This window comes from Protobothrops mucrosquamatus, unplaced genomic scaffold, assembly GCF_001527695.2.
Source record: "Protobothrops mucrosquamatus isolate PMUCROS unplaced genomic scaffold, P.Mucros_1.0 scaffold637, whole genome shotgun sequence".
Classification (NCBI taxonomy): Eukaryota; Metazoa; Chordata; class Lepidosauria; order Squamata; family Viperidae; genus Protobothrops; species Protobothrops mucrosquamatus.
In genome coordinates this window covers 368,856-388,984 of record NW_015386929.1, presented here as the reverse complement: position 1 = coordinate 388,984, position 20,129 = coordinate 368,856, and the positions used below count along the sequence as shown (strand labels likewise).

The window sequence follows — 20,129 nt, the reverse complement described above, 5'->3', positions numbered from 1 at the left end:
TATTTTTTGTTAAGAGACATTGTTATGTAAGATGAAGAGATTCTAATCATGTGTCTAAATGAGGCATTTTATCATGCAGTTGCTTTGCAGGGGATCCAGGTGATGTCATCATGTCTCATTTGTAACCATGGTTTTCTCAACTAGCCTTTTCCTTCCACAAATAGAAAAGTGTATAGAATAGCTGCACTGTGCCTTTTTATTAGTAGCGCTAAGATCCTTCAGGCTGGAAGAAACCTAGTAAACAAGGGGTAAGAAACCTGAAGTCCTTCACATATTGGTGAAGTACAACTCCTAGCATCTCTCACTAATGGTCATGCTGAAAAAGGCTGCCGAAAGTTGTATTTCAGCAATTTGCAGGAAGGATATAATTCTCCCACCTTCATGATGGATGTATGGATGTGTGTGTGTGTGTGTGTGTGTGTTTTAAGAAGACAGAATGCATAAGGCCAATATTTGATGTATATCCTCCTCTGGAAGAAGAGTCTTGCATGAATATTTTAGCTACCTCAAAGCCAAATATAAATTTGTAAGCTAGAGAATGTGATCAATTTTTATGATCATGTTGACTTAGTCCTTCTTGCCAAGAATGGGATCATGCTGGCACTACACCAGCAGAAATCACTCTGAGCCCAATCTGCATAAAACAAGGAAGTTGGTCTCCATCAGGGTCAATTCACTGAAGTGGGCGTAAGAGTTCCTTGAAGTTTTCTAATTCTTTAACACTTGTTGAAATCCTGCATCAGACAATGAAAAAAAAATTATTTGGATATACGTGTAGCATGGCATCTATATTTAGCTAATCTGGAAGAGACTGTAAAAAGGGCAGAAAAAACATAATTTGAGAATACATGGCATTGAATTAAACTTCCAAATAGAAAATGTCAAACTCACCTTCCAAAAGCATTGAAGAGGGACACAATCTCCTGCCTTGTTAGATGAAAATCATGCGAAGGACCTTTTTCTGGTATATTTTCTATCAGTTTTTCAGAAAACAGAATCTTCAGTGCTGTTCCCAAGCCCTGAGTCTGTACACAGTAAGAACAAGATTTCAGCTAAACATCACACCAGGAAGTGAGGTTGTAATCACTATCAGGTTTTTTTTTAAGTAAAAACTGGGCAATTTAAATAAGGTATTAAATAAATGACTGGCCCTCCAAACCACTATGCAAATATTACATCAGCTAAACCCATACAATTTCAATATAAAAGTAAAAAAGAAAATAGAACTTCCTTGTTTTTAAGTTACACATTCACATGGACGCACATAGACAGATGCCCTAAATGTAGTTAAATTCTGCTATGTCACAAACAAAATGTAAGTAAAATCAATCATAGGATTGTTGATGTGGAGAAAATAGGAGGCAGGAGAATTAAGCATGTCCATCACATTGAATTATATATAAAAATGGGAGAGGGATAAAAATATAATAATGTAAGACCTGACAATGGCTAAGAGCAGGAAAGTTGAAGAAAGAGACAGATGGGCTAATTCTGGATGCATAAGATCAAGCCTTGAGAACAAATGCATAGAAAGCCAGAATTGAAAAAACAGCAACAGAAAACAGATGCCACTACTGTAAAGAAGCTGAAGAAACAGCAAAGAAAGAAGGAGTAACTTACTTGCAGCTTCCCCCAAAGGCGACATTTCAGGCACTCTACACAATCCATGATCCTTGAAATGTTCTTAAAATGGAACCGAAATTCCTCCTGAGAAAGAATAAATGAACTAATGAATTAGTGATTTAAAAATGCATTTGTTATCCTTGATTTGAATCTGCAGCATTTCTCCCATTCAATACCTTAGCTAGTTCAAATAGAAAAACCCAGAATCATGCTTCTCAGCTGTTATTATCTTTTGAGTTTATTGAGTTTTCCAGGATGCAACTCTGCAGCAAATGCAGGAAGATCAATTGGAAGAATTCTTCTTTTTATGCAACACTTAAAAGCATCAAGGCTTTTTAGGATCCAGGTAACTACCCCAGAGTCCTGTCTGCTGTTCCTTAAAGCCAAAGGTATCTTTTTTCATGGAAATATCACCAAACCCTAAGGAAAGACACAACTGCCTTAAGCAGTTACATCTAGTCCTTGGCTTAGCGACTGTTTGAAGTTCCAATAGAACTAGGGAGTACTTGCAACCCAGATTCGAAATTTTCATCAAAACCTCACCCACAGAGAAACATTGGTTCGCTTAATAATTGCAGTATTTGCTTGATGACACGGATCCACCCAATGACCACCACAGAAAAGGCTGTAAATTCAGATAAGTCACATGACCAACACATTTTCTAACCATAGCAGGTTACAACTGTAATGGGCAGGCTCCATTACGGTCATAACTCAAGAACTACCTGGATATATAGGTGCTACATCTATGCCTCCTGTGCATTTGTAAGTACATTTTTGCCTTTGAATCCAAAGCATGGCACAGTCCCTTTTCTATAACTATCTTTCGGAGATAGGAAATCCATTCTTCTGCAGAAATGGCTGAATTACAACTTCAGTAGTCCTAGTCAGCAAAGTCAATAGTAAAGGACGCTGGGAGTTGTAGTCTACTAATGCCTGGAATCTCAGTTTCTCAGGGTCTGTTCTAAAGGCTTGTCTGTTTCCAATCCATATCTTACGGAATCCTTGCAAGATTTGCCCTATTCCACATATTTTTGTAGAGGGCCCACTGAGCCAAAGTGAGCTTTGTTCTTCTCTCCCAGAAGCTGGTTAGGAATATTTTATTGTTTGATGCTATAATTTCTAAGTAATTTCTAACTGAAATGTTTTATAGTATTTAACAAACTAGATTTAGAGCCTTCATGCCACAAATGCAATCCTGTATCAGGAGTGTTTGCTTTTGAGTCCCGCTGAACTTACAAACAAAAGGTATGTTTTTTCCCTCAGAAAGTAACTTAATTTTACCTTTAACTTAGCAGCTTCTTTTTGGTTTCCAGCAAAAAGTGAATTTTCATCAAAGTGCAAAGGAAAAGATCTGAAGCGGAAGACAAACAATGAATTAACAATGAAGGTCTTTCATTGTAGAAGAGAATGAAAAAAATTCTATTCAGCAGTTATTAATTTAAGTAGTGTTGCGACGTATCGTGACTTTTTTCACATTGCGGGAGCTGGGTGGGTGCGGCCTCTGCATGATGCAACTGGCCCGGCAGCTTGACACCCCTGTTTTAAGGGGGGGGGGTTGTGTTGGTTTCTGCTGTAACTAGAATCTTAAGATTCTAGTGACATTTTGAGATCCATGTACTATTGTACTACTGTCATTTGCCTTCAGGGCTACACCTTGTATTTCACAAAGGTTGCAATTCATTACAGTGAACCTTGTTGAAAGCTGATTGCCTACAGCAATTGTACTGGGGATGACAATCTTAAATTAAACATACCTTTGATTTATGCTACCCAAACTCCTTTGAGGCACTAATCAAGAGAGACTAGTATGTTTATCTTTTAGCCCTTAACTGCAATTGGAATGAGGACAGGTTTAACTAGGATCAGAAGCAGCATAAAAGCTATGTTTACTTAGAGGATAAAACAATATATTTTAAAATGTTACAACCACCCACCCAAAATCGAGATCTTACACTGATGTTAGGGCTGCTAAATGTTGGCAACAAAAATTCAGACAATTAAATGCTAGCAAAGAGTTTTGCCAACTTCTGTTTGGGGAAAAAATTGATTGCAGACAATGGCTTTGCTTAAAGAACACTCCATTTGTTAATTACCACGGCTAAAAGGTAATAAAATTGGGCTGACTCATTTAACAACCAGTATAACTTATGACCATAATTCCATGCTTATTTACCGGTCGTAAATCTAGGACTACCTATAGTGCGCAATAGCCAAATAAAACGGAGGGGTTTCCTACAATGAAGTGAAGAGCAATAGATGACTTTATTGCTTGAACTGATAGAAGTCAAAAAACAGTATTTTGATGTGCAGAAGGAAAAGATGAACGGAGGTTACCTCTCAGGTGGGCTGGGTACAAGCAGAGTATTGTGTGTTCTTGCACTTGAGAAACTCACACTCACATTAGGAGGAGCTGGTTGTATGGGTCAGCCCTCAATAGGCTTGTAACTCATTGCTGCCATCTTGATTTCTATCTAGATCTGGTAACTAATATATCCTCTCAGTTCTTTTCCTAATAATATAGCATCTCTTGCTTAAGCAGAGATACTATATATTATATTAATTGCTTGCTTGTGAACAATTAAAGTGTTATTTAACAACAGAACTGTATGAACTACTGTAATATGTAAATTGCTTAGGGTAAACTGTATTTTAATAACACTTCATTCTTATTTTCAGAATTAAAGTTCACTTTGGTTTAAAATTGACTCTTCTCTATGTGCTAGCTATCTTTTCTTTATCGGTTTGGCTTCTTGCTGCCCTGCTCACATGTCTTTATCTTATAGTTTCTGTCCCAGGTTCCTATGGAAGTGCCCAATTCTTAACTCTTTATTTGCATTTCTTTAAAGCAACAACCTACCATTCCACTGCAAGACTAAGTGGATGACATTGCACCAGCCAGGTATATCTAAATACACACCCCATTCTCCCAAAATAGCCAGTTTGAGAGCCAATCTGATCTAGTGGTTAAGGCTAGAAAGCAGGAGACTGTGAGTTCAAGTCCTGCCTTAGCCATGAAAACCTGCTGGATGACTTTGGATCAGTCATTCTCTCAGCCCAATCCACCTCAGAGAGTTGTTGTGGGGAAAATAGGAGGAGGAAGATGTGTTAGATATGTTCACCACCCTGAATTCTTTGCAAAAATGATAAAGGTGGGATACATACAAACAAAAGATGTTTGGTGGTTGGAACTGGATTTTTCTCTGATTTATATTCCCACATTCCATTGACCAAAGTACTTTTCCTCCAGTCTAGTTCTGATAACCAGAAGATAAAAAGCTTGGAGCTATAGATCACTGTGAAGGATAGAATCATGAGGCTGGAAGAGTCATCAAGTTCTTCTAGTCCACGCTCCTGCCCATGGCAAGAATTCCCAAACCATCTCAGACAAATGGCAATCCAACCTTCATTTGAAAACTTCAAGTGATAGAGCACCCACCATCCCACAAGGCAAGCTGTTCCACTGTATTATAACTCTCATAGTTAGTTTGGATCTCTCCCTATCAAATATCCACTCTGTTGGTTCTTGTTCTGCTCTCAGGTGCTATGGAAAATAATCCAACCCCTCTTCCCTGGGGCAGCCCTTTAAATATTAGAACACTGCTATTGGTTCTCCCTTTAACAAGATGAGGATGAATCCAGCATTCTTCAACCGCATATAAACCTTAAAATCCAGACACGCACACTGTGAAATTTTTTAAAGGATGTTGATTGGTTTAAAGCTGCAGGATGTGGTTTAGCTAAAATTATCACAGCTAGTCACAGCTTGCTTATTCTATTCTTATTTATTTATTTAACTTCTATGCCACCCATCTCGCAAAGCGTCTCATTTAGTAGGACCTGTGGCTCATATGATGGATACGATGGATCCTAACAAAGAAAAATGGGAAAGATAGATTCAAAAAGGTGCAGAGAATAATTACACTATTTAATAAGCAGCATCCTATTTCAGTTTGAGCAAGAGAAGCTCTTCCTGAGTGGGCTGCAGCTTGGAATGCCTGATTTCTATGCCTAGTTTAGTTACGGAATCTGTCTGGAATGTTCCTAGTTTGGCTCTCTTACACAGTGTGCAATGAATGTATCATTGTACATCTTATGAAATAAATGGGCTACAAACTTTATCTTAAATTCTTTGCTCCTCATTTTTGGTATAGAGGTGAAAACATCAGGCTAGAACAGGGGTAGTCAACCTTGGCTCTTTTATGACTCGTGGACTTCAACTCCCAGAATTCCGGAGTTGACATCCACGAGTCATAAAAGAGCCAAGGTTGACTACCCCTGGGCTAGAAGCCAGGAGACTGTGAGTTCTAGTCCCACTGTAAGCATGAAAACCAGCTGGATGACTTTGGGTCAATCACCAGAAGATTGTGAGTTCTAGTCCCACTGTAGGCATGAAAGCCAGCTGGATAAGCTTTGACCAGTCCCTCTCATTCAACCCAACTCTCCTCACAGGGCTGTTGTGGGGGAAAGAGGAGGAGGAAGGAGTATTAGGTATGTTAGCTGTCTTGAGTTATTTATCAAAATAATAAAGGGGGGAAATAAATAAATAAATAAATTTTCATCCTTCAGTGGTTAGGATGGAGAAAAGGCTGTAATTTTCAGATGCTTTAAATATACATACAAAACGTGAATAGATTTATAATATTATTCAGCATTTTCCCAATATCGTTCTAACATTCAAAACATTATTTTAAATGCTTTTTAGTGACTTCCAATAATATCTGGAATTAAATAATTGAACTACATTAAAATTTTGTTTGAACTGGTGACTTTACACAAGTAAAGTGAATAAAAACCTGCTCTTTGCAGCACACAATCATTCCATCAACCCATACATATTTTGTTATGTATTCAATTTATGCCCACCCGACATCCAATTCTGGGAGGCTTAACAATCCATTAAAAATAACCACTAACAAAAATAATTACAAACAGCACACCATACTGGGGGGTGACCAAAGAAGCACATTGAAATGGATTGCACTTACTTAATTAAATGAAGAATTTCCAGGAGGTGGTTCTTGGTTTTTACATCTTGATCCTCGTCCCCTGTGAACAACTGGAAATCAGGGCGTTCAAAAAAGGGCAAAATTTTTGAGAGGGCCCGTAACTCAATTAGATAGATGAAATACAGGTTCTTCAGCCTCCTGGGACCTTCGCTTTGTGTCAAGACCTCATCAAAACGCAGCTGGAACTCTGTAACATTGTGCCCCCATTTCTTCTCTGCCCATGTGTCTTATGAAAGAAAAGAAAGGGGCTTGTATTAAGTTAAAGGTAATACTGAAGGTAGCTGTGCTCAAGAATCATTCATGGCAAGCCTCAACCATCTCATCCTAAGCAACTTCCCATCTCACAATGTGTAGACCCCTAGACTGTGATGCTGAAATTCCGCCAAGGGCAAACGGGCCAAAATAGATACATCATGACTGTTGTATTTATTATTATTATACTGACTCCTAGAACAAATCAAAGCTATAGGAGGAAGAGGTTGCACTTGCTAAATAATATCATCACCTCAAAACTCAACTCCATGGCCAAAATGTTTTTTGTTTAAAAAGTACCCACCCATCCCACGACTATTTGCTTTTTTCTTTTATCTATATATGTAGATGGACCACTTCAGTCATATTGTAAAAAAAATTAATGGGATTGATTGATTGATTGATTGATTGATTGACTGATTGACTGACTGACTCATTCATTCTTTCATATTTGTATGTCCATCTATCTCTCAAGCAGATCTTAGGGATAAGTTGTCCCAAAGTGCTTTTTCAAGAGGCAACTGACTTTCTTTTTCTTCTTCTCATCCAAGAAAGCTTCTTCAGCTCTTCAGAGCAAAAAGAAGCAAAAGGTCTTCAAAGAAAGACAAGAAAGTCCAGTTGCCTCTTGAAAAAGCATCTTTGGGACAACCATGACCTGGATGACTGAGACTCTCCATAGACATTTAACAGATAAGGCATAGTTTGTAAGTCCCATCAAATGACATTGCTTAATGGATGAGACTTGAAGCATGCCTAACTTCAATATTTAGAAGGCCCCGTAAAAACAGGCTGTTTCTCCAAGTAAGGCACCCGGCTAGAAACCAGGGGATTGTGAGTTCTAGTCTAATTTTAGGCATGAAAGCCGGCTGGGTTACTTTGGGCCAGTCCCTCTATCTCAGCCTAACTCTCCACACAGGGTTCTTGTTGTACAGAAAATAGGAGGAGAAAGGAGAATTTGATATGTTTGCTGCCTTGAGTTATTTATAAAAACAATAAAGGCAGGATTTAAAAAAAACCTAATCTAATCTAATCCAATCCTCTGTGTGATATTGTTTTTAGAAAGGATGATCTTTCTCCTTCCGGATGTCTGTGGTTTTTAACAGTATGAGCTGTGGTGGCGCTACTTCTACTGACTGCCAGCTGCCTGCAGTTTGATTCTCACCGGCTCAAAATTGACTCAGCCTTCCATCCTACCAAGATCAGTAAAACGAAGATCGAGATTGTTGGGGGCCATATGCTGACTCTGTAAACCGCTTAGAGAGGGCTGTAAAGCACTGTGAAGTAGTATATAAGTCTAACTGCTATTGCTATTGCTCTCTTTTTAGTAGAGATTTTATAACTGTGTATCGCCCAGAATAGCCATGGACTTGAGCACTCTTATAAATCAGATCAGATCAAATCAATCAAATCTATTTCTGTTTCATATATTTGCCACTTCTCAGTCACTGCAGGAAGTTTTCCCCCCTGTGATATCTTCAAAGACACACTTTTTTTGCTCCATGTGTCTTAAATTCACTAATAAAGGTAAACAGAAGACTCAGCTAGGGACCTCTTGATAGCATATGAAAAAGAAAACCATCTAGATCAGGGAAAACAACACATAAATAAAATATTAAAGAAGCTTTTTTTGCCAGTATGGCTAATCCAATTAAATTTTGATACTGCTGAAAGGTGAAACAAAATTCAAGACATTCTATGATCTCATATTTCCCATTATATGTGTGGTTTGGCTCTTTCATCATGCATTTTATTGCCTCAGAACTTCTTGTAAAACTTCTCTTTTCTGTTTTGCTCAGTCATTTGATTAAATCAGTATTGGGCTAAAAAAATATCTGAACAGTCATAATAAAACCTAACAAACTTTGTTTTCTTTCTTCCCAGAAGCCATACATCTAACTAAGCCTCGCTTTCCTGAATCACATGCTAGCGTCTTTCTATACACACACAATCAAGACGGTTCAATCAAATGGGTTATGTTCAATGCACATAACACACTTAATCTGGTTATTGAATGAACATCTGTTCTGATTTCACATAATACTAAATCATAAACCTAACAAATTGCTTGGGTTTGCACAACAAACAAAACAAATCAAGATTAAAACTAACCAAATTTATGCTATTAAGCAACATCCTATACTAGTGAAAGGGCGGGCCCAGAGTTTACTGAAAAATCAGTAAAGGTCCAAATTCAGTTCACATTTTTTTTAATTTAGATTCTTTTCATGACAGCTCAAACAGTATAACTATTCAAGTCTGATGTTCATTATGTTAATATATTGCATTACAGGTAGTCCCTGACTTATGACAACAATTGGGACCGGAATTTCCATCGTAAGGAATTTCCATCACAAGTTGTTGAGGTTTTAAGTTAAGTTTTGAATGTCAAAGGAAGTGAAGGGAAATCTCAAGAGTCCACATTTGCCACTCTGGCAATGGAGCAGAAGAAATGGTCATGTGATGCTACTCTTCCCTTTCCCCTGTCTAGAAGTTGGAAAAAGATGCTTTGGAGCACTAAGAAGAAAGTGGAGCCACCAACCTTGCAAAAGGTATCTGGCACTGAGATGAATGTTGATGCTTGCATGAAGACCAGAAATAAGTTTGTAGAAAGCTCTCTTCTCCACACAGAGATCTGTTAAGAAACATTGAGAGAAAACTATGGTAATTCAAAAGATAGAAATTTAATTCTGCCGGGTAATCAACATTGCATCTGCAATGCAATCCACAGTGCATTAGTTAAAGTGGTAAAAAAAAATCAGTTACCTTGCAACCAGCTGTAAAACATATTCCCTGAAAAGAGAGAAAGAGCCATCACAAAGGTTTTCTCACAACAGAAAAGTATCTATGATAGCTTCATTTGTTGCATCTAATGCCAAGGTTGACTACTAGAGTATATGAAGGTTTTTCCCCCCAAAAAGCAGGGTCTCGTCTCAACATTGCATCTCATGACCCTGAAATAGGTACATCCATCTCCTCCTGCTGCACACATTAGTAAAATGGTCTTAACTCTTCCACTTCTTAGTTCCAATCCTATCAACTAATACATTGGTACATGATGGCAACATATTCTTCCAACAGCAGAATAAAGGACTGTTAAGAAGAAGCAGGAACTCAACTAGGTCCTCACCCAGCCTAGTGTTTATGAATCTGGCACCTTCCAACTAACATAATGAAGTCCTAACACATCTGGAGGGCACCTAATTTTGGAAGAATGAGTATGAAGTATAAAGAAGGGAAGAAGAAATGGCAGTCAGTGTGCATTTTGCTAAATCCCAATAATTTTTTTCCCAAATAATTTACAACTGTCAATATATCTACCCCAGTGATGGCAAACCTTTTAGAGACCGAGTGCCCAAATTGCAACCCAAAACCCACTTATGCATCGTCAGGTGCCGGGTGGGTGTGGCCCATTGGCTGGATATGGTCAATTGGGTGGGTGTGGCCCATTGGGTGGGCATGGCTGCGGTGGTAACGGCAGACTGGGTGGGACTAAAAAGTTCAATCAATCAATTCTAACTTTGTAAGATCTTTTTTTTCCCCCGTGAGAAGTTGAAATTGACTGATTGATTGACACTTTTTTTTTCTGCACACGGCAGCGGAGGCCTAAAGCGAAAAAGTTTTATAAAACCCAGCTGAAGGCCTAGGACTGGGGCGACAGCGCGTGTGCCCACAGAGAGGGCTCTGAGTGCCGCCTCTGGCACCCGTGCCATAGGTTCGCCACCACTGATCTACCCTCTTAGTTATTGCTGGAAAGGCACTCACCTTCATTTTCTCTTGCTGCTGTAAAAGCAAATTAAAAAAAGAAAAGGAAGAGATTACATTTCAATCAGATGAAATGTCTTAAGTTATCTCTAGGCTCTTTTTATGGGTATCAGCACTCTGATAAAATAGAAAATATTTGCGCCTCTGAATGTTTTGGGTTTCCTTTCCCATCAATCTCAGACAATAAAGCCAATAGTAAAGGATTATGGGAGTTGCAGTCCAAAGCCTCTAGTGAGCAGCCATTGCCTAACACAATGTAATACAACTGATACTAAAAATATTAAGCTTGTGCATCAATCTCTATTCTACTCCAAGAACTACTACTTTGTTTTAAAATAGTAATGATCTTATCTTGCTTTGCTGAATTTATTATGTTTCTTTTCCCCAGACATACATGATTCGGAGTGAAATTACTTTAGTTCAGTCATTGATCAGACTTACACAATTTATTCCAGATCTCCAGGCTCATGATGAGGGGCATGCAGCTAATCAAAGTACTTTAGCATTATTCCTATTCTACAAAGAATCTTATTCGCCCACCCTTTGACTTCTTGCAATATCAGTAGTACTCCTTGTAGCCTACATTTTTTATCCATAAGGATTTTGTTTGTATCCTGCCTTTATTTTTTTTACAAATAACTCAAGGCAGAGAACATATCTAATATTCCTTCCATTTTCCCCACAACAATAACCCTGCGAGGTAGGTTAGGCTGAGAGAGAATAACTGGCTCAAGGTCACCCGGCTAGCTTTCATGACTGAGATGGAATCTGAACTCACAGTCTTCCACTTTCTTTCTTCCCATTTTTTACTCCATTCCATACTTATTTGCCACTTTCCCCTCTTTTGATTGTCCTCCCATTTTTATAATATAATAGCATGAAATGTGACATTAGTAGGCATCGAAAAATGTTAATTCAATTTGAATTTTGCCCACCTCTTCTTTTATCAATAACCCTAATACCTGCAAACACACGGCAACTCAATCCACTAACAATATCAACCTTCTCTTAAAAATAATGGAAAGATAAGTTTACCTCTGCCAGATGCCAGTGGATTTAAAGGCCTTTTTACCGAGCGCGGCCTATAAGATAAATGTATTTTAATTATTTACAGTTAAAAGCTTGTACAAATAATATTGGTTAAAGGTATAACTAAAAGCAATTGACCACCATAGAACTGGATTATTTTCATTGCAACTTCTAGCAAATAAAATCACATTTAACTGAGGTCTAAAAAGGCTAAAGGGAGTGAACTAGACCAATATTTAGAGAGAAGCATTTGAACTTATCATAGTTACCAATTTCAAAAGGATGGAAAAAATTCTTCAAAGATATCATCTTAATGGCTGAATGGACTAGTTTATGTGGGAGAAGGCAAACTTTCAAACTTCTTTCAAGAATGCACTCCGATTTATCCTTTCTTTTAAAGTCTTTATTTATCCCCAACCTGGCACCTTCCGGATATATTGGACTAGTAATTCCATGCAATTGGCATTGCTGGGGATGATGGAAGTTACAATCCAACAGAGTTTCTGGGTGGGGAAAGTTTTAATCGATTCTCTGAAGCCAGGCAAGACACTAAAGATTTTCACATTGCTATAATTCTTTCAATATTTAACAAGTGACACACAGATGATAGATAGCCAGTTTAGTGCAATGGTTAAGGCACTGAATTAGGAGTGGAGAAATCTGAGTTTTAGTCCTGTCTTAGGTATGAAAGCTAACTGGGTACTTTTAGGCAATTCACTTTCTCTCAGTTCTCAGAAGACAAGAATGACAAATTACTTCTGAAAATGTTGTCTAGAAAACTATATAGATTTAGCCATTAATCCCCAGGATTCAAGATTGAAATGGTGCCCCCCCCCAAAAAAAAAGTTAACAAGTAAGACAACTTCAAGAAGTTATGGGAAAACAGGGTGTTCCTTTACATTATTTTAGTCAAACAGCCATGATTTCTCTAACATGCTCTCTTTATTTATTAGGTATATATAGTATACTGCTTTCCTTCCTGAAGCTCAAGCTGATATAAAAGGTATTCCCCCAGCCCAACAGTCCTGAGACATAGGTAAAAAGTAAGCTGGCCCCAAATCACTCTGAGTTTAAGAGCTGAATGCAAAGTAGGAAGTGAATAAGATATTGCCTTAAGACAAGTCAAGTTGTATATTGCTGCACTCTCTCAGATAGTCTACATTATGGCTAACTCTACACGAATTAATCCTTCATATTTACATGCAGTCTTCAAGAATTTGAACAGCATGCCTTTCTTTGGATAATACAGAACAGCTTGTCCCCATTAAAAAAAACCTTCCAAATGTGTTTGGACTGTGATTTTCAGAGTTTAGTCGGCACCTCTGGAAGGTTCCCAATTGGAGAACTTGATACAGTATAAAGAATTTCCCCCAAAACCTTCTGCTCTAACATTTGAACTGAGCTGATTTTTTTCAAATTATGCTGGCTGCTGTCAACCTTTGATGTGAAGAGAACAGATGGGGCAAAGAATGTAATGAAAGTAAATGAAATCTGCTTTACTTTATCATAACTCCTTCCATTTCTTATGTTCAGATGTGAGTGGCATGAAATGTGGAGGCAGAACGGCACCACAAAACGAACACTGAAAATAGTGAAAGCATAACTGTAATGTAATATTCTGTCTGCTCTGGAGATACAGGAAACAAAGGCTGAAAAAATACTTTGCCAAAGGTCATCAAAGGAATTTGTGACAGAGCTGAGATCTGTACTGAGGACATGTCTGTGCATAGCTGAGATCCCCAAGATAAGCCACTAGACAGCTCCATTATTTTATTAAATAGTATGTTTTAGTTCAACAAGTTGAGGAAATATAGTCGCTGTGTTTGCAGAGCATGGATTTGATTGTGTGATGCCAGCCAACTCCATATTTTTAAATAAGCCATTGTTAACTGAGTTAGCATAGCATGTGAGTCAGTGTCTGTGTGTATTTAAAATGCTGTTACTTTTTCACCCTTTTAAAGGCATTTACAAACATCTTTTCCATGCACTGAGGCTAAAACTATTCTATTACTTTGCTGTTTTTGAGGTTACTTCAGCAACTAGATTGAAAGGCAGGTTATAAAGATGTTAAAAATATAAATAAATAGCCCAGTGATAGAAATCAGTAGGAAATATAGCCAGGAGGAAAATAGATGAGTATCGTATGGGGGAAAAAAAATCTTAAAATTTTAAAGCCTGGCCAAATAAACATACTTAAAACAGTTTTCTTCATAAATACTGTTCCAAATCTTCCAGGCTTCAGGACCTTTGTAGCCAGTGTAACGTTCCGGATTAAGAAGCAAATCTACATACTCTGCTTCAGGAGAGTGGATATCTGGGAAGGAAAAAGTACTGCATTAAAAAGAGAGATAGAGAATAAGAATATATTTGAGAATGCATCTTGCCAATTGCTTTTCTAATTTTTACCTCAGAGTGTTCCATTTTTTCCAACATGAAACAAACGAGAGGAAAAGAACCACAAATTTCTCAGTTGTGGACTCATGCTGTGCAAGGCACCCTCCTCCTCATTTAATCAGGCAAGAGTCTGATTACAATCATGTGTTACAGTGGTTGTTAAGCAAGGCATCCACACAATCACCTTGCTTAACAACCACAATCTTTGCAATCATTAAGCAGAGTATAGAGTGGCTCAAGGCATTGGAGAGGCCCTGGAAGACCTGCTGCAGGGCCAGGTCCACAATGCAACACTTCCCCAGCTCACATGCAGCCTGCCCCAGCCCCCCTCCAACCCAAGCCACTACCCACTTCCCATCCCTTTGGGCCTGCTTTCCACCACCTCCAACTCACCACCCCTCTATCATGACTTGGCCCATTTTTTCTGATGATCACCACTGGGAAGAAGCAGTTGATCTGCTCTGTGGTCCCCCTATACCAGTGATGGCGAACCTTTTAGAGACTGAGTGCCCAAACCGTAACCCAAAACCCATTTATTTATCACAAAGTGCCAGGGCTGCATCAGCATTGTAGTGCCCTCATGGGGGGGGGGGCAGGGAGGCGCCTCTGAGTGCCGCCTCTGGCACGCAAAAACCAGGGGTGCAAAAATGGGCCACCATGCTGCCAAGGCACAAAAACGGCCGTGCCGTGCGGTGCAGATATAAGACGCTGCACCATGCAAGAATGGGGCAGGGCTAGTGAGTATCATGCAGACACTAGCCCCGCCCCATTTGCAGCACGTGTGTGCTCGCGGCCCCGTGCACACATGCATGCATGTAAAAGGCTTCCCCCTCCCTTTTCTTCCAGTCCACCAATCAACAATGGTTGGTGACCTCTGCTCTACCACCTCTACTCGAGCTTGCTAGTTGGCCACTTCACCTCCTTTGTGCTGGATGGGGCTCCTGCTCCGGGTAGCAGTGGTGGCCTGAGGCACCTGCTGCTGGTGGCGGTGGCGCGTGTGCCAACAGAGAGGGTTCTAAGTGCTGCCTCTGGCACGCGTGCCATAGGTTCACCACCACTGCCCTATACAGAGGTTGTTATGGTGTTAGCCCAGCAGCAGGCTCCATTTCAGATTTGAGAATTGCAGCTGCTCCTGAAATTTTCCCCATTATCTCTTTTGACATTAAAAATTGGCATTAAAATTCCCTATGTTTTTTTATATAAACAGGGCAGACTTGCAAACAGATGTGTCCACTGTGGCATCAATATCAAAATGGTGGGCATACTAGGCAATCAAAACTCTGCTCCTTTCTAATATGCAGTGCACCCAACCTACACATGTAAAAAAGAATGGCCTTGATCACCTGGCCATACCTGCCATTTTGATGTCATTGAATGCTCCCTAAAGATGTACCCTTGTGAATACACACAGCTATTCCCCAGACATCTAGATAATGCCCAGGGGTAGTTTCTGTTTTCATCATGTAACTAAAAAAATGGCAAGCACTATAATTTGGACCACAGCTTTTTCCTTTGTTCTTTTGCCTTTTACCTTCTCCTCCCACTCCAGGTAATTTAGAGGAGTTCGTTTAAATTTTACATAAGAGTAAGAGGGTGAGCATCAAAATAATAGGCATATCTCTGTGTATCTCAAATACATATGCCAACTTTCTTCGAATTCTCCAGAAGTTGTGGATATTCCAACACTGGAGGTTTTTAAATAGAGATTGGACAACCATTTGTCTGAAATGATATAGGGTTTCTCTGCTTGAGCAGGGGGTTGTAGTAGAAGACCTCCAAGGTCCCTTCTAACTCTGTTACTCTGTAACCCTTGCAACCACCTTAGATGCCTCAATAGAAACACAGGAAATGGAGACACCAACAGTACCATCAGCTTCGCAAAAGTTTTCTGAAGAGTCATCATGCTGAGTCCATTGAATCATAGCTCGTGCAGTTTCTTCACTGCAAAATAAGTAAGAAAATATTTGTGTATAAAAATGGTTCTGCATAAATACAGGGGCCTGTGGGACGTGTGAAAGTGTCACATGTAGTGTCAGCATGCCCAAGAACATTGATTAGTGACAGTTAAGAGGGCTGGCAGGAACCCTGAATTTGGCACTTCAACATGGGTGAACATATAACTGAAACACCACGTGCACTAAAACATAATAAAGTTGGCTTGGTTTTGATTTATGTTAATATGAATCCAACAATTGTGGTTTGGAAACCTCATTTTATAACTTAGTGTCATGTGCAAACATAGCTTAATCATTCATACAATACACTTTAATTAAAACAAACTATGGCTAAGCACATTGTACTATCCAGGCCATCTACCATATATGACTCAGCCGTCCATCCTTTCGAGGTCAGTAAAATGAGGACCCAGATTGTTGGGAGCAATAAGCTGACTCTGTAAACCACTGAGAGAGAGCTGTAAAGCACTATGAAGCGGTATATAAGTCTACGTTCTATTGCTATAAGCCTAAGTGCTAGTGCAATTGGCTGGAATAATAGCAGCAGATGTTGCCAAACTAGAAAAACTCCCCCCTCTTTTAAGCTACTTTTATAAGTACCCATGTCTGCAGAACACAAGGAAAACATGCTTCTTAGGTAAAATTAAGTACTTGAACTACTTACTGCTTGTGGATAAAGGACTCCCCCCCCCCCCGAAAGTAAGGGGTTTACAAATGAAACAATTTTTACATTAAAAAAAGTCACCAGTGCCTTCTGCAGAGGAAAGGATATACAATTCCTCCATTAGCCCTCTCTGACAAAGTGGGTCCAGGCAGACTACAGTAAACAGTACAAGCTAAAGTGGTTAAGGTGCTGAGTTAGAAACCAGGAGACCGTAAGTTCTAGTCCCACATTAGGCATGAAAGCCAGCTGGGTGACTTTGGGTCAGCCACTCTCTCAGCCCAACTCACCTCAAAGAGTTGTTGTTGTAGGGAAAATAAGAGGAGGAAAAAGTATTAGGTATATTCACTGCCTTGAGTTACTCGTAAAGTAATAAAGGCGGGATAAAAATCAAATAAACTAACTTCTAGGCCGGGGAAGAAGAAAATGCACATGACCAGCAAACACCCCATCATGTTTATTCAGAAAAACAAATTATACCTCAAAGATTTGTCAACAGCCCCAAGGTTTTCTGCTTTTCCACAGCTTTCAGCAGAGAGCGCGGCAGCTGCTGCTTCTGAATACTGCAAAAGAGGACAGAAGATGTGGAACTGAGTCAAGTGCACTCATCGCTGTGAGTTAGCAACCAGCAATCCTCAGACCAACTCTAGTCTGTCCACCAGATGGGCCATGTGCCACTCAGGATCCCTTAATCTCTTTCCTTGTGATCGTTTTTTTAAAATCCTCGTTTGTCTCTATTTTAGCTAAAGCATTAGTCTAATAGTTACTAGACAAACCTAAGAGCTTTTTTAGGGATGCATGTTTCTTGGGATCTTAAATGCATACTTGAAATTGGAATGACAGGCCTAGGCCAAGTCTTGATGGTTATCACAATGACTCATGACTCAAGATTCCATTAGTTTAAGAAAAAAAACAATGTTTCTCTCTTCAACACACATAGACAACAGGACAGTTATCCTCGATCCAGTGAGTTCTGACTGGACGTGATTGTTACTTACCTTATTAGTCTCTGATCTAATTCCACAAGGAACTGCTTCCTGGAAACAAGAGATAATGAGGTCAAGTTTGATGCATTTACTTAATAGGCCAATGTAAAACTACAGTGTTTTAACTTTTGGGCCCACCACCAATTTTTTGCTGGAGAAGCAATTTGAATAGGAAGTATAAACCAAAGATTGTCATATCTGATTTCAGGGATCATATGAAGCCATGATTTGTTTTAACTATGCTTTCTTAGACAAGCCATCATAACTGATTTAATACTTGTTGTTAAAATTAGGCTTACAATTCAGAATGGGCAAGCTCATGTAACATTCTAAGTAAAAACCAGTAGCTTTTTGATGAGTCATGATCCTTTTTCTAATCTTTTAATTTTTATTACTACTGTCACAAAATAAGACATATTTAATTCTCCTTCAACTGAAATTATTTTTAGATCAGAAATTAACCAATAGAGCAAGCATCACAAAGATCATCCAATGATCCATAACAGCAGAATAATATCAAAGGGGTATTAAATTAGAAACATCAGAAATGTAATAATAAACCCATAAAAACCAAAAATGGCCCTCTTTTTTTTTTTAAGAAAAGAACCCTAATCCAGTAAAATTAATTCTTAACATTGATCTAAAAAACTACAAAATACGGGAATCGGAAAAGACATTCCAGAACAAGATACCATTTTTTTTGAGGAAATTTCAATTTCTATCCAAGTTCTATCTATCAAACCAGAAAGTGGGCCACAAAATAGTTCCACCAAAAGATGTTAAAGAGACATGAGGGCATAATAGTCCTTCAGTTACCTGATTTAACCATACAATATTTTATTATGTGAAAGCTATCAATTCACTTTTGACAATCTGACAAGTTCCAGGTGTACCACGCAGTACTTTCAATATACTGCGAACTCCATGTTGGTTGAAGATGTGATATTTATATACCAGCTTTCAATGTATTAACAGGGATTACAGATGGAATAAGGGGCTACAAAGGCTAGGCCTCTCTCCACTCCTGGAAGCATATTTCCCTCTGATGAAATTCTGAAGAAACATCTGATGACCCTCATATGGAGGAGGAGAAGAAGGGCTAGGAGAGCTCCATGAATAGGCAAGGAGAGCTTATGTATTTTCTGAGCATGTACAGGGAGTCATATCATCAACAGAATAAACAGAAGCCAGACAGTTCTTCTAAAAGAACCAATAGAAGAAACAGATTTTCTATCATATTTTTCATAACAAAATAAAGCAAAGGAGCATGCTGGGATATTGCTAAGGTTTGGCATTTGTATTCTCCATATAGTAAGTCTTCTGCAGGCTAAATAGAATATATTAAAATATATCAGGATTTGGAAAATAGAAAAGGATTTTGTTTTGTTTCCTTATACTTACAGATGAGCATGGATTAACAGCACAGTGTCTAACTCCACAGTGACTACCATCACTCCAGAAAGGGCAAGGCTTCTTTAAGTTAACCTGGAAAAGAGGAGGAAAAGGTGAATACTGTTTTTAAATTATAGACAAACTAAGGATGAAATAAAAGTCTGGTCATTCATTTCTAACGCTTTCTTCTATACTGTCTTCTGTGATTCAGCAATAATCAAAATACTACATATTTCAACCAAGGCTAAGTCATGCAACTGAAAAATGGGCTGAATTGTGTAATAGTAGCTGTTGGAATTAAATGCAATATATTTTTGACAATCCATTAAAGCATACTTTTAATTATTGGCTTATTACCTCTATTATCTTGATAAACAACTCAAGGTGGCTAACATACCTAATACTTCTTTCTCCTCCTATTTTTCTCATAACAATCACCCTGGGAGGTAGAGTTGGGCTGAGAGAGACTGACTGGCCCAAAATCACCCAGCTGGTTTTCATGCCTAAGGCAGGACTAGAACTACAATTAAACCTGGTCACTTACTGGTTTTCTGGTTTGTAACCTGGTGCCTTAACCATTATTTTTTTACCAAACTGGATATACCACATAAACAACTTTTTTCCTTTATGCATATAATTTTTAAGAATTTGAAAAGTAGTGCTGAAAAAAGTAAACATACCTACATATGTACAATAAGCAGTCTCAAAAAAAATCAGCATTTTTTAAAAATAGAAAATGCTGGAACTATTTTATGGTGGGTTCTGAAGAGTATGAAAAAGTATCAGAAGTTAAATTATTGTAATCTAAATGAACGGGGAAAGAGAACATGGTAGCTTCTTGTAACAATGTGAAAAGTAAGAGGTTTGGATATCACAGATGTTTATGGAGTTATACTAGCGGAATGAAAAATTATTTTTACAGATCAAAATGATAAAATGATTTGGGATGAAATGAAAGTGAGGGAATGTTGGATGGAGCAATTCAGAGGTTTATTTCAAGGTAAGAGTCATACGTTGAAGAACGTAGCTGAAATTAATGCTATAAATATTCGTCCCCTAAGAAAAA

General features: G+C 38.6%; 1 protein-coding gene across 1 annotated transcript in view; it reads right to left on the bottom strand.

Moving 5' to 3' along the window:
• Positions 1–20,129, bottom strand: part of ERO1A (endoplasmic reticulum oxidoreductase 1 alpha) — a 29,302-nt gene continuing 9,173 nt past the window's right edge. The window contains exons 3-16 of the mRNA XM_015817784.1: positions 19,073–19,156; positions 17,684–17,722; positions 17,166–17,248; positions 15,937–16,010; positions 13,869–13,989; positions 11,682–11,728; positions 10,647–10,664; positions 9,648–9,674; positions 9,424–9,516; positions 6,612–6,858; positions 2,908–2,977; positions 1,621–1,707; positions 892–1,025; positions 1–734 (exon numbers count right to left, since the gene is read on the bottom strand). Coding sequence (XP_015673270.1) covers positions 674–734; positions 892–1,025; positions 1,621–1,707; positions 2,908–2,977; positions 6,612–6,858; positions 9,424–9,516; positions 9,648–9,674; positions 10,647–10,664; positions 11,682–11,728; positions 13,869–13,989; positions 15,937–16,010; positions 17,166–17,248; positions 17,684–17,722; positions 19,073–19,156 — 1,185 coding nt within the window. The 3' untranslated portion in view covers positions 1–673. The remainder of the gene's footprint in view (positions 735–891; positions 1,026–1,620; positions 1,708–2,907; positions 2,978–6,611; positions 6,859–9,423; positions 9,517–9,647; positions 9,675–10,646; positions 10,665–11,681; positions 11,729–13,868; positions 13,990–15,936; positions 16,011–17,165; positions 17,249–17,683; positions 17,723–19,072; positions 19,157–20,129) is intronic.